At 35.1% G+C, this 15574-nt stretch overlaps 1 protein-coding gene across 50 annotated transcripts in view; it reads left to right on the forward strand.

The window, feature by feature from the left end:
- Nucleotides 1–15574, forward strand: part of Ank2 (ankyrin 2) — a 554279-nt gene that overhangs the window by 425238 nt on the left and 113467 nt on the right. For 48 of the 50 annotated variants that reach the window (XM_048813760.1, XM_048813787.1, XM_048813791.1 and 45 more), the window contains 4 exons: nt 7166–7264; nt 12332–12529; nt 14615–14713; nt 14874–14972. In XM_048813760.1, the coding sequence (XP_048669717.1) occupies nt 7166–7264; nt 12332–12529; nt 14615–14713; nt 14874–14972 (495 nt within the window). The remainder of the gene's footprint in view (nt 1–7165; nt 7265–12331; nt 12530–14614; nt 14714–14873; nt 14973–15574) is intronic. The other 2 variants (XM_048813806.1, XM_048813779.1) reach the window with 1 other exon arrangement.

Consider the following 15574-nt stretch of genomic DNA (forward strand, 5'->3'; position numbering starts at 1 on the left):
TTTGGTCTTACTGATTTTCTGGGAACAAGGATCAAAGATTGGACTTATACATCTCTCTTTTGGATAATTAGAAATAAGAACCCAAATTTGTTAGAAAATATTGGGCTATGAGAATGTGACTTTTACATAAAATATTTTAATACATGCTGAAAATCTTGTTTCTAACATCAATTCCTAAGTCATTTTTCTTTTTTCTTTTTTTTTTTTAGTTGTCAATGGACCTTTATTTTATTTATTTATATGTAGTTCTGAGGATCAAACTCAGTGCTAGGCAAGTGCTCTACCACCGAACCACAACCCCAGCCCCTTAAGTCATTTTTCTTAAGTGACTTTGTTAGACTAATCTGAACAGGAGATTTGCTATTATGCTTATTAAAAAAATACAGTTGTCCAATCTCCAGGACAAAAACAAACAGACAAAACCCCAAAACAATAACAAAAAAAACCCACATTTATTTTGTACATTTACTTGAATATCATCTTGATGGATATGCTATCCTTCATTAATTTCAAACTTGAGTAAAATGTCATTCTGTGTTTTTAATGTATTCCCAATAAATCAGATAATATGATGAGAAGTAGAGTACAATTGTTACTAGGACAGATTCTGAAAAAGACACTGATTAATTTCAGTCTCTACTTCCATCATTTTCTAATGTACTAATTAATGTACTAATCTTCTCTGAATTTAAGCTAATACTACTTTCTACCTCATAAGGTTGTATGAGAATTAATTCTTAGCTATTTATTTGCCTTCTTTAAAAATGTGGAGTGGGTAAAAGACTTAGCTACTTGTAATTTTTTAATAATATTGCTGACATTATTTGCTTAAATATAATCTAGTGGGTTAATATTAGGTTTATTGAAGTAGATTAGGTTAACCATTGACTTTAACAAAAAACTTTAAATATTACTATAATATGAAAATTTTGAAATATGTCATATTAAAAAAGCTATGGAAGTTAATGGATAGAATGTATAATTTGTGCCGGGCATGGTGGCGCACATCTGTAATCCCAGCAGCTCAGGAGGCTAAGGCAGGAGGATTGCGAGTTCAAAGCCAGCCTCAGCAAATCAGTGAGACCTAGTCTGTAAATAAAACACAAAATAGGAAGGGGGAATGTGGCTCAGAGTTAAGTGCCTCTGGGTAAATCGCCAGTAACCCCTGCCCCCCAAAAGACATTAATTATCACAATAGATGTCTTNAAAAAAAAAAAAAAAAAAAAAAAAAAAGAAAGAAAGAAAGAAAGAAAAGAAAAGAAAAGAAAAAATAAAACAAAAAAACCATGTCCCTTGTAATATTTCTCTTTATTTTGATAATTCTGGAACTTCATGTTCTCAGTCCAAGCAATAAGGATTACATCTAGTACCCTTGAACATCTTGAGGCAAGAAAATATTTTTAAATAAATCTCACCATCTTTAAGTCTCCAGAATGTACGCCCATCGTGGACTACAAATTCTGGTGTTGGATACTCTTGCAGAATATTGCTTTCTAAATCTCATTTCTCCAGGACATTTGGTTCAAGGTGGCTGTGTCAAATTACATGGGAATTCTGGAGTAGTTTGTTTTATCTGTCAGAAGCTCTGTTGTGGTGTCCAGTGTCTTTGCCTCAGTGTTTCATGTGGTTCTACCCTTTGCCTTGTAGGCATGTCACTTCCCTTGCTATGCTGTGGGCACATACAATTTGGAACTCCCAGAGCTGCATGCTTTACACCCTTGCTCTTTATATTTAAAGCAAAAGAGTTTCTGCATATTCCTCTATTACTATCACCATTACTAACATTCCTAACACAATGATATATTACTAACATAACCATCAACACTGTTTCTCCCTTATTCTTTTTTTTTTCCCTATGAGACACTTGAGATTACCTAGAGGAAGAGCACTTTGCAAATGCAAAAATTTGTTACCTTGGCCAATGTGCTAAGATTGTACATTCCTTTTATTAATGCTTTTCTGCAGTATTCATTCATTATTCAGGCAGTTTGATTTTATTATCATTGATTACCACAATATTTATTTAGCTCTTTAAAAGATGCTCCAATTTATGTAGCTCATCTACATTCCATACAATTAAAAAGTTTAACTTCAAACAGACAATTCTTAGTACTTACATAAAGAGGACTAAGAAATGAAGAGAAATGGATTCTTATGCTAGATCTGCCATTTAACTAATTACCCTCATTTTATTCATTTTTGCCAGTTAAAAATCCACTGTGTTAGGAGGCACTGGGAATGGAATATTTGGATCATTTTTTACTTGGCATAGTTAGATATAGCAAATAAATTACTTTCAGGGTTTTAAAAAGAAAGATTTTCTGATTGTGTGGATTGTGAGGACATTCTATTCTTTCATTCTTTCAAAACATAGTTATTGAATTCCTGGTACTGTGAACCCAGAAGATACAAGTTAACAAAATAGACTAGATCTCTGTATTCATAGAGATGCAAAGTTCCCAATACCCAAGAGACGAGGTTAGCAGTGTGCTGTTAAAAGTTTTAATCACAGGTTCTCAGAAAAGCAAAAGGAAAACAAAAATCTTGATTTGCAGTGTTTCCTGGGTTTTTTTTTTTTTTTTTGGTATAAATAGCTCCACCATGGTCAATTTAGCTACCAATATGGTATCTCTAAATGCAGAATTGGGAAGAGATATACAGAAATTAGCTCTCTCTGCTCAGTGTGAGCTAGTTGGCTTCAGCACATGCCAAGATTGTGCACAATATGGAATAGTACAGTATTGGGCACAATATGGAATAGTACCAAAATGTTTCCCCCTTAAGTTCAAATACTTACTCTACTCTAAGTGGTAGGATATTAAAAGTACTGTTAAATTATTTTCATTCTGGCTAAAGCTAGAAGACCAATATCCCTGTTATCAAAGACAAACTCAAATAGGAGGTAAATAGTGGAAGCAAGACTGTGGTCTGGAATTGAGGACAATTCCAGAGATATACTATTTGATTACTAAAATAATGGACTGTAAGGTCCAGGGGTGCAGCTCCATGGTAGAATGCTTGCTTAGCATGCACAAGGCCCTCGGTTTAATTCCCAGTACTGCAAAATAAATAAGTAAAATAAAAATTTTAAAAAATAAAATAGTAGTTTGCTTTTTCTTTTGTCCTTTGAAAATGTAGTTTTAAATAAAAATATTTAATTTATTCCTACTTTCATTTTAGATTATATAATAAAATTTCTATACATGAAATTTAAGATTATATCACTTTCTCATTTTTGTCACAGAGTTCTCAATTTCCTCTAGCAATCAAATTGACCATGAATACTCTGAAATTTTATATATCACATTTGCATCTTGATGACATTCTCATCACTGACAAGGTTCTACTATGTAATTCAGAGAAATTTTAACCAGATCCCTTTGGTAGTGTCTAAAAATCCTCATTTTAATATTGAAACATAAATTTTAGAAATAGTTAAAATGAACTTGTTAATTCAGGCTTTATTAAGGGCATTATTCTTTTTTGTTGTTTTTTAACTTATTTATTATTTAGATGTGGAGAGGCCCCATGTGAAGATTATGTTTAAAATATTGAATTATGGATTTCAATGAAAACAATGAAAGTATAAAAAATTAAAGGATAATGAACAAAAAAAATCATATCAGAAAGAGGGATCGCCCTTGCTACTATTAAAATGATAACAATAATGGCCACCAATTGTCACAGGCACATGATGTTCTAAGCACCCTACTAAGCCCTCTACGAATATCATCTTATTTCATCTTCCTAACAACTTGTGAAGCATATAATTTTTTTCTTGGTAAGAAAATATGCTGAAATTAACAGGTATTCATTTGAAAAATGAGATTACCAGAAGGGAAAAATGAGTTTCAACCTAGTTAAGTCATATGACCCAGATGCACAGCTTAGTTATTAACATTTTATTATAATAAAAGGACTTTAAGAGCTATTGCTACAGTGACCTATGCAGACAGGGAGAAAAGGAAAAGATAAGAAAGAAATGGCTGTAAAAAGCTAGTGCTGAGTTACCAACTAGATAGGTAACCCAGCAATGTGGATTGATCGTCTCCTGTCAGAGTTATCCACATCATGGTGGTAGCACATCCATGTGGAATGAACCTAGTGAAAAAAAAAAAAAAGGAACAACAGGAAAGGGACTTTGGAGAGGGAGACGAAAGCATAATTTTCAAATTCAGGATTAAAAATTTAAGTAAAAATATCAATACAAAACTAGGGCAAGATTTTTTTCAGCATTAACTCAATACTGTACTTTGTAGAAAAGATTCAAGTTCTATTCGGATTGAGCATGTTGGGCAACTTGAATTTGAGATCATCATTCACTCATCTTTTATAAGAACAGCCACATTGCATCATTAAACATAAGATTTAGAACTAATCTAATCCATATTGTTCCTTAATGTTCTTCCAGGCATCTTAATGTTCTCCATGATGTTCCCATTGTTATCCAGGGATAACAATCATGTTGAGGTTTCAACATGATTACACAATGACCATTCCATGGAATTCACAGAAAACAACATTCCACATTTTCTAAAAGTGATGTAAGGCACCATCCTCTACCTTATCTTCCATACAATGCTGTAAGTTAAACAGGGCAGGAAAAATCATCCCAGTTTTATATGTGATGAAGCTGAGTCTTAAGGAGAGGTGCCCCAGGCATCTGAGCTGAGATTTTCCCCAGGTCTCTGTGACTCATTGCACTGGATGCTCCACTTACTACATGGAATTCCTCAAACTCAAGATATCAATTGCAGCATCCGCCAGGAATGTGAGCAGTCATACTATATCCAGTTATTGTATAGCTTTTATAGCAACTGTTGCTCTGTAGTTTCAGCAGGGTACTGTTATCAAGACACAAAAGCATAATCATTTTGCCAGCACAGTTTCCTTTATAGACTCCTATCTGGTAAATTCATTAAAAAAAAAATGTGGAATCCCACCTATGGTAAGTACTTTTTTCTGGAAAGGGAATCTTGTCATGCGAGTTCTCCTGTACCCCAAGTTGCAAAATCTTTTAGTTATTCAGTGTCTTCATACGAGCTAAATACATTTAAATACCAGACAAGGTCCTAGCCAACAACAGATGGCACATTCAAACTGATCATTTGATTAGAGTTTATTAAAGGGTCTATTTATAATGTCATGGGTAGTCTGTAGGGAGGGCACAAAGAATAGTGTAGACTCTAGAAGCTAGTCACCACAGACCTGAAAGAAGAGAAGTAGAAGAGGCCCCCAGACCATGAAGGAGAGACACATGTGAAAAAGCTGCTTTGGCAGGAGTTTAACCTTTGGTTATGGTGGGGTGCTGGGTGCCCTGCTAACATAGTTTCCTGCTCAGAAGGTGATGAGCTACCTGAGAAAAGGAAAGTTTGAAATAATTAGTAAAGAAATAAGAGACAAAACCAGAAATTAAGTTTGAAAGGGAAAGCGGAATTCCTGATAGGTTCTCATAGGAGCTGGAACTGAATCACTAGAAAATGGCTCTGATCCTTTATATAAGGGAGAGTACATCAAAGGCAGGGATAAGGTTTCAGTGGGTGGAGTCTTGCTTCATGGTGTCTTGCAGTCAACATGTTTATTGGCATCTGGGCAAGCCACACCCGTCTCTGAGAGGCTGTGTGGCCATGTGACTGCAGCAGGTCACCCCATCTCCAGTGTAGTGCAGAACCTGACAGAACTAGGTCGGATATAATATGTAATGGGTGGTATCAAACCAGCAGGAGTGAGGCTGGGAGTGCAGCTGGGAATTGCCAGATACCAGACTTTCCCATCCAGTGGCTTTCATGCCCACTGGGTTCATTCACGGGTGGCTTCCAGCATCTGGTAAAGGCACACAGCCAGATTTGGGAGATCCCTTGGAGAGCCCCATCCATGTCTTGCTGCCTTTCCCATTGGCCTGGCAGATGCCAGAGGGCAGGGTAGCCCACTGATGAAGCCTAGAGTCAGTCAGGATGCAGCAGAGCGTGGATCTGGAGGGTCAAATGAAAAATATCCAGCATGGAAATCCCAGAATATTATATCAGAATGAAATGTTGTAACTCAGAGGAATTATTTTTATTAAGAGTAAAGCATAACCTGGAAAGGTGGTCTTGGAAGAAGAGACAAAAAAGATAGCCTGTCACAGTGCTGGATGAATTGGATCCTTCTGGAGCCTCAGAACTGAAGCCTTGGAAATACTCTTACTTTCTCCTGTACTTGGTTCTTTCTGATTGCTACTTGCCTTCTCCATCTCTTTCAAGGGATAATCTCTATTTTTTTTTCTTAGTGGGTTAATTATACATTCAGGATTCCATTTTCTCTCTCACTTCTTGCTCTTTGTTCCTTACAATGCTTTTGCCTTGTATTTTACCTCATATTTCCTACATACCCTGCCTTTTGGCCTTGCCACGCTTCTGGAGGAAAATAAAACAGAGACAGTACATTTGAGAATTGTTCTGGAATCAGAACCTACCTCGAAAGTTTTCACGTCAGAAAATTTTATAAATAATATATGGTTGTACCACATTCTATTTGACATAGTTTTAATTCTATTATTAATAAATTTTATCTTTGGTAAATAATTATTTAAATATTTATGTAATGATGTAAATAATCGTGTAATTATGTAAGATATTTTGGAAATCCTTGGAAGAATCTGACAAAGACAAACATAACAAACCTTCCCTTCCGATTCACAAGCATCTGGTTGCAATTTAGGAAAATTTATTAAAGTAGTAGGAGATATATGGACAAATTGTAAGAATTATCAGGTGAAAGTTGTGTTAGGATAACCAAAATGAAAAGAGTATAACTTGATGTCTTCCTGAGTTGTGATTCCAGGTGAGCAGGGTTTTCAAGTTCAACAAATGCAAAATGTGTTATTTCTCCATGACAAAGCAAACACTTGGCCAGAAGTCGGTTTTGTTCCAGTGAAACCCCACACATAGGATTTCTCCTGCCCTCCTCCTGCTTGTTTTGTCTTTGGTTTTCTATTTCTCTTTGTGAAATACCCTTTCCATCTTGTTTTCTCTTTCACTCATCTCTTTTTCCCTCTTATAACTATTTGCAGTTCTGTTACTTTAAGAAGCACCAAGAGAGGGCTTCTTAAACAATAAATGTAGTCTCCGTTTAAAAAGAAAAGAAAAAAGTGAACTCAGCCCTAATTCTTTAATTCTTTTGGCAGGATGGGTTGACACCACTTCACTGTGCTGCGCGAAGTGGGCACGACCAAGTGGTGGAACTTCTGTTGGAACGAGGTGCTCCCTTGCTGGCAAGGACGAAGGTGGGTCATTATGGGTGAGAAGGGATCCAGGATACCCTTTGTGTCACTTTGTAGAAATTTATTTTCTCTTTGAAGTTAAAGAATCAGTTAAGCATTTTCTAGTTACTCAATACATGTATACTCAAAATAAGATATATAAATCCAATCAATTTAAAGTTAATAAAATGAACATATCCATGCAATTAAGTTGTATTAAGTGTGTACCTCCAGGTTCTTCCTATATTTTGCTAGTTTTACTACAGGTGAAAACTAGAATATAATTATACATAAATAAGAGTATCATATAAAAATTAGAATATATTTTATATTCTCTGAGTCTAAATTTTTGACACTCTGAGATAATCATAAAAACGTATGTAAATATCTTTTAAAGGAACACAAATAGCAATAGAAGATGGATCTTTTGTATATCTAATTTTTATCTTTTAGGCAATACTAGTAAAACAATTACTTAATGGTGTTGGTTGATTACATTTGGATTAGGAGTGGTGATACAGAAAACATAAATTAAGATTGGCCACCTACAAAGAACCAATCAACAAGCATATTATTCTTATGGCATAATACTTCTAGTATTTTTGTCTCATTTTGTTAATATGCTTAAACATGAACTAAATTATTTTCTATATAAATAAGAACCACATGGTTAGTTGGTTTGTTGGAGATTTTAATTGTCAAATGTAGTTTAAAAGCTTTATTGTGGTGTAGTTCCCCATTATCTAGCCTTACTTTGGGTTATCAGAAAATATCATGAAACAGATTGATGTTAATCATCCAGAATTATATAATGGGATATGCAACAACTTTTGGATCACTGACTATAACACCAATTTAGACCAAGTACACTTCTTATGTTTTTCCTCATTTCTTCCCCACCTCCCACCCTCAAACAGGATTGATATCAACTGATGCTTGTACTTGGTTCAATTAAAAAACTAAAGCAGCTGACACAAGCAAATATTTTTCAATTTATACTATATTTCAATTGACTATTTAGTTAAAATTATTCAGAACAAACTAAATTACTCATTTAAATATACATCTAAATATTTATATTGTATTGGAGAAGATGAAGTAATCAGGTTGAAGTGAGATGATACTTCTAATCTAGGAGGTACCAGACCGCCCTCCCTTTTCCTCCATAAAAGCTCTTGGTTTTGAATCACCCACAATTCCTCCTTGAAACAACTCCCCCTCAGTCTTTCAAAGTTCTACCTCTCAGTTAACTGAATCTTTATCACAATTCATTTTGAATTCTTGGTAGTTTTAATGACCTTTATAAGAGCAATAGATTTAACAAATTATTTAAAATATTAATTTGTGTGTGTGTGTGTGTAGACAGAGAGAGAAAGAGAGAATCAAGTCTTTAAAGATGTGTCTAACCAGCCATGGAAAGGTGGATTGAAATCAGAAATAAAAAAAGAGAAATAAATTATCTGAATTAATTAATTGCATTATCATGTTGATACTGCAAGTATTATAAAAATATATTTTAAAATGCAAAATTTAGAGATGGATAATGCAGAGATAATTATGAAAAATTTGGTTGAAATTTAATTGGAAATAAAATTTTGGACTGATCATTTTATAACCAACAAAAACGTATATCAAATTTAGGATATGCAGATATTTTATTCCACAAATCAAAAAATCTTGTCTATGATGTTTTCCCATAACTGTCATATCATTAATGAAGACCCTGGATAACCAAGAAGGGGTTATTTTAATGGCCTTCTGTAAAATCAAGTGATATTCAGATGTAAGGATCCAACATAAACTGTTCATGACATGATTATATTCATTCACTCAAGCATGCATCCAACTATAATATTGAGATAATACAGTGTGCCAAGCAGTGTTCTGCACACCACAGGACTATTAAGATGAATAATACACAATTTACATCTTTAAGATGTTCAAATTTTGGTGGGAAAGATAGACAAGGAGATAATTACAAAGAGTAGAGCTATGTGCAGGATTAGGAACATGGAGAAGATGAAGTAATCAGGTCAGAGTGAGATGATACCTCTAACCTGGGAGGTACCAGACTGCTTTCCCCACCTCCTCCATGAAAGCTCTCAGTTTTGCATCACCCATGATTCCTGCTTGAAACAACTCCCCTCCCCCCAGTCTTTCAAATTTCTAGCTCTCAGCAAAATGAATCTTTACCACAATGCATTTCAAATTCTTGGTGATTTTAATGATCTTGATAAGAGCAATAGATGATTCTTCTACCTGGCCTCTTGGTGCAATAACTGTAAACCTTCTATTATTTCTGTTTCTAGCCTTCCCAACTTCAAACCATCCCCTTTTATATTTCAGCTCACTTTATCCAGAACCCACTTGCCCAAATTTTCTTATTCTGGTGGGCCATTCAGTCATAGCTTCCCTTGTCTCTCTTCATCTTATGCCCTCAGTTCTCAATCAGAACCCACACGGTCTATGTTCTCTTCTGTTACTATCATCTAACACAACTTCTTACTACTCCTTTCTCAAAACACCTTTCTTATTTGCCTTCTAAGAAATTACATTCTTCTGGATTTCCTTCTGTTTTTCTGGCTTTCACTTCTTAAGCTCTTTAATGAGTTCCTCCTCAACTCTCAGGTCTCTGAACGTTAGAACTTTTGGAGCTCAGTCTTTGTGTCTTTCCTCTGTTTATCTGTACTCACTCCCTATGAACTCTCATATAGGTCCATCTTTAGATAGCATCTTCATGCTGATGAGACACAAGTGTATATATCTAAAATTCCATATGTTGATGTCAAGTCACCAAGACTATCAACTGGGCATCTCAAATTTAGTAAGTTCAAAACTGAACTCCTGGTATTTTCCCCACTCCTAAACATATCCTCCTATAGTGTCTCTTATCTCAATTCATAGCCATCCCTTTCTTCCAGTTTCTTAGTCCAAATGCCTCACATCATGCTGGAACCCTCTCTTACTCTCCACATTCAGTCCCTAAACACTATAGATTTCTCCTTTAAAATGTGCCATTAAGCCAGGAGCTTCTCAACAATCTCACTACTACTCTACTACTAGTCACCATCCCATGTGGATGGTTGCAAGAGGCCCCAATTTGACCTCCCTTCTTTTCCCTCTAGCCCAGTCTATTCTTTTTTTTTTTTTTTAATTTACAAACCAGACAATGGTATTCTTAATACAAGGATCACTGCAATCTTGTTGCCCTAATTCTTTCAGCAGAATCTCATCTGAATAAAGTCGAATTCCCTGTTCTGACATGCAAGGTTTCTCACCTCTCTGAATTCCTCTCCCTCCTAAATCATGTAAGCTACATGATTCTTTTCTTTGCTGCCTATTGATCTACCATGCCAGCTGTGGTCCCAAAACAGCATGTTTCACTTATTTTTATTCTGCCTCATATGCTCTTTCCCCAAATCAATAACACCAGCTCTCTTATCTTCATCTTGTCGAAACTCACCTTCTCAGTAAGGCCATTTATGGCCACCCTAACACTGTTTCATTCACACCCACAAACTCTCTTGGCCATTTTCTGCTTTGGATTTCCCTGATGCAATGATGATTCAACATGTGAAATATTTTAATTTCAATTTTCATTGTTTTTGAATTATATATCTATCTCCAACCTAGAAGTTAACCTTGATGAAGATGAGCATCCCTGTCTGTGTGTATATCCAGTACTTGAATAGGGGCTTGAGTAGGTTCTCAATAAACTAAAGTAAAATAAAGGATTATGTTATGGTGAATATTTTATTTTCTACATATCTCAAGTGAATAAAGTAGCATCAAAGAATAATAAAATTTTGGAGAAATATTTAAAACTGCAGTCCAAATAATAAGACTTGTATTTGTCCTTCACTTAGACATTATCCTTGTCTCTAATGCATGGTTAAATTCTTATTAATGTGCTTCTCTTTTCTCTGTTCATTAATGGCTTTCTACATATAGAAGCAATAATTTTGGATAAAGATTATTTTAGAAACAATAAAAAATATTATTTTTAAGTCACCTGAACTCTATCACCCACTAACTATGGTAATCAGGACTTTAATTCATTTATTTTTAGTCATTTCTCACTGTTGAAATTGTCCTCCTTATTGAGAATATTGGAGTGTGGGTCTCTTCTGGCATCTTATCCAGACACAATTTTTACTTTCTTGAATGTAATTATTACCAAAGTGTGGTTACTTCATCAACAATCATTTTTCTAGTGACTATATTAGAGTTGGTTAATAAGAAAAATGAATGGTACAGTCTCTTGAATGGGCAAATATTGCTTAAATCTAGTTTACTTCCTGGTTTTGCATGTATTTCATATACACATGTATATTACATATACAGTTTATTTATTTAGTGTTTTCAAAAAAAGGAGAGTCTTACTTAGACTGGTAATTAACAGTGCGTAGCACTGCTATCTTATATTTCTGCTGGTGGGAAAGATAGACAAGAATTAAGGTTAAAGTTGCTTAGGGCAGTATAGATGATGACAAATTCAGATCCTCAAATTCAAAATTGTGAAGTCAGTACACATGGTCCACATTGGCTTCATGTTCCTCTAGGGTTCAAGCCCCAAATAAGACTCATAATATTATTGGAAAATGGAATCACGGAATTTCAGAGCAGCGTAAAACCAAGAGTTGATCAGTTTCTTTACCTCCATGAAGCATCCACTTGTTCCTCCTTCACTTACCTCCCCCTCTATAACAAATGAAGTGCTGGCAGAGAGATTAATTGAATGTCGACTGTTGTGTATGGAACTGGATGCAAATAATTTAAACATCAGCTATCACTTATTTTTATAGATTTAATACTGCCCTAATAATTATAAAATCAGGCTGCATTGCCACATATATTATTGCCATATATATTACTCATGAAAAGCATGTTAATATGTGTTTTACCTAAGAGTAGTACAATTATACTTTCCTTTTCATTGAACATAATCTGTTATTTATGCAGACATCAAATCAATATTATTTTCCCCCCTATCACTTATGTTAGAGATCAAGGATTGACTCTGCTGTGTTTCACAAACTTAAAGTCATTTTTGAAATGGTAAACATAGTTCTGCTTTGTTTTAACATACAGAATGGGCTGTCTCCACTTCACATGGCTGCACAAGGGGACCATGTGGAATGTGTGAAGCATTTGCTACAGCACAAAGCACCTGTAGATGATGTTACTCTCGACTACCTGACGGCCCTCCACGTTGCTGCACACTGTGGCCACTACCGTGTAACCAAACTCCTTCTGGACAAGAGAGCCAACCCCAACGCCAGAGCCCTGGTAAACCTGGCCCAATCCACATTTACCGAATACAGATTGAGACAAAATCCACATTGATTGACCAGTGGTGCCTACACCAGCAGTTATATAGTTACAGATATATAATTAGTACTGCGAGTTTGTCAGTTTGTCACCTCCCACAAGTTGCCTGCCGACTTCATGCCTTCATAGTTTGCTGTTAAATGATGGTAAGCAAGGATAGATTTAAGAGAACACCCAGGTAACATTCCTGAGATGAGTGAATTGCAAACAGATAGATACAAAGTTCTGGAGTAATAAGTTATACTAAATGGAAAATAGAAAAGAAAAAAAAGGAAAGTTCTAGATATCTCTAGATATTAAATAGAGTCAGAATACAGGTGTGTTGAACTTTATTAATCTCTTTTGAGAAAAAGAAAAAGTGATGACTGTATGTAATACATAGGATAGTATAAAATAAAAGCCTGTGAAAGTTCACATGCAGATTTTCCTTTTTGACCTGATTACCCAACCATAGGTTAATAGAAAAGTGATGCCTGGTGTACTGTCTCTTTGGGAAGCATTTTATAGAAACCATTCCAAGAATTGCTCAAGAGAAAACTGCAAGAGGCAGTCCTTAGATTAGCTTCTGTGTCTCCCAAGATCTAATATTAAATAAATCTTCCTTGCTTCACTTATATTCTAACAGTAATCATTGGAAGTTTTAGGCATGTACTAATTCATGCAACTTGTATCCTAATTCTCAAACTAAAAGCAAATCCTTTTTTTTCCCCACGTTTAAATGATTTATGTCAGTGCAGATTCCTCTCTAATTAGTATGTAAGTTGAGAAAAATCATTTATATCATTGAATATGAATTATTATTTTTATTTGAAATTTTCCATTGGAATCAATTTATTAATAATTACATAGAAAATAAATATACCCCCAAAGGTACAATTAGGTGATGGTATTCATTTTTTCGTAGGGAAATGAAGTATTAATTTTTAATTGAATAGAGCTCAATAAGCTTATAAAATGCCACAATCTAATAATTGCAGATATATTTTAAGTGCTACATGTTCATGTGGCTATTTATATCTGGCTTGTTATACAGTCTATAAATAGGTGAAATGACTCAATGAACTAATTATGTTTATCACTCCACTGTGAAGGATAAGAAGTCATTAGCTTAAATAAAACCATGTGTTTTCCTGAGAACTGCTAATATATAAAAATGTCCATAGATGATCATTACCCATTGGGACATGTAAAACTGTTAACTGGCAGAATAGATATAACTCAATAAAGGATCATTGTTCAAATAAAAAGATGACAAATATAACATAATGTTTAACCTTGGGATTAATTAAAAATTCACATAATTTCTCCAGTTCCTGGACATTCACCTAGTTTGCAAAGTTACAAAGTACCTCATAATCATCTTCCCACCTTCCCTTGCCTCTCAGAGGTATCTGCTTGCAATGATCCCAGAAATTCTCCCTTTTTCTTGAAAATATTCAGGAACTTAGTCATTTCTTTATGAAATGAAATGTGTCTGATTGGCATATATGTGATAAATATTTTCAATAGAAAAACAACCTCAGGATATAAATTTATAACATAAATAATAATTTCTGGTAATTTGAAACACTTCTCTAAAGAAAAGGATAGCAGAGCTGAAATATTATTTTAAAGGCAGTTGTCAACGATTTTCAAAGAAAGATAAGCAATTCTTATGCTCTGAGAATGGCCCTTCATCATGAAAACACATTCTTATTTTCAAGGCATCTTCAAGTCATTTCATCCAAGAATATCTAAAATATAATTGCCCCTCTATTTTTCCTTCTCTGAAGAGTAGGCCTGTGTATTTTTCTTTCTCTTTTTGTTTGCTTTGTAAGCACACAAACAGAATTAAGAACAGGCCCGACGACACAAGGAAGCAAAATTCAGTGCCCATAGGAACACACACCACCCCTTTTCTTTCCAAATTCAGACACCTACAAAGTTTGAAGAAATGGTGACATTTTGTGACGATGTAACATTATTGCCTGCAATGTGCCAGCATGGAGTTGTGTGAGAATCGTTTCTGCATGTTTTCAACTAACTTGATTGTCTTTTGCACAGAATGGTTTTACTCCACTGCACATTGCCTGCAAGAAAAACCGCATCAAAGTCATGGAACTGCTGGTGAAATATGGGGCTTCAATCCAAGCTATAACAGAGGTAGAAAAATGTTTCAGCTCATCACGAAACATTCCTTCTCTTACTCCTTACCCTTCCTCTCACCCATCTTCTGTCCTCTTCACCAAGTTGTATTTATCTGAAGAAGCCCCAAAGCCCCACCGGTGCAGAGGAGTAAAACTGCTGTTGCTTTGTTTCGCAGTCTGGCCTCACACCAATACATGTGGCTGCCTTCATGGGCCACTTGAACATTGTCCTCCTTCTGCTGCAGAACGGAGCCTCTCCAGATGTCACTAACATTGTGAGTATGGCTTGGGTCAGAATAACCGCAGGGACAAAGAAAGAGGAGCTGAGAGTGTGGGTGTATGTAGGTGTGTTTGCGTGTATATCATCAGAGCCAGCAACCTAGCTTTGAGAAGGGCCCTCATAATAACATACTGTGAAATAATTGCTGGAACGTCCCCGAAAAGAACCTCGATAGGTAAGAAATGGGCTCAACAATGAAATGGGAGTTTTTTTTGAAGTGAGACAGCTTGAGCTACCCAAAGTAGATGGATTGAACATGCACATAACATGCATTTACTCTAACTACATTTAAACACTCCTCTGAGAGTGAATAGATGATTGTTGGGAAAAAAAACAACAAAACTTCTGGGGTCATCCTAGTTGCTTGAGTGAATTATATTCCAGATATTTTTCAATAAAATATCAAATCAGTTCCATAATCAGTCTTATCAAAAGATTAACTAGAGATAAACCAGGGGTTAAATAGGGATTTTTTTTCCTTGATAACAACTTCTTCCTCTTTTCAATGACATGGATTTTCCATTTCCTAACCTTCCTTTGATTTTTAAATTTTGATTTAATTTCCTCTGCTGGAGTGGAGACCTGTCTTACTTGAAA

The sequence above is a fragment of the Marmota marmota genome, unplaced genomic scaffold (genome assembly GCF_001458135.2).
Source record: "Marmota marmota marmota unplaced genomic scaffold, marMar, whole genome shotgun sequence".
NCBI lineage: Eukaryota > Metazoa > Chordata > Mammalia > Rodentia > Sciuridae > Marmota > Marmota marmota.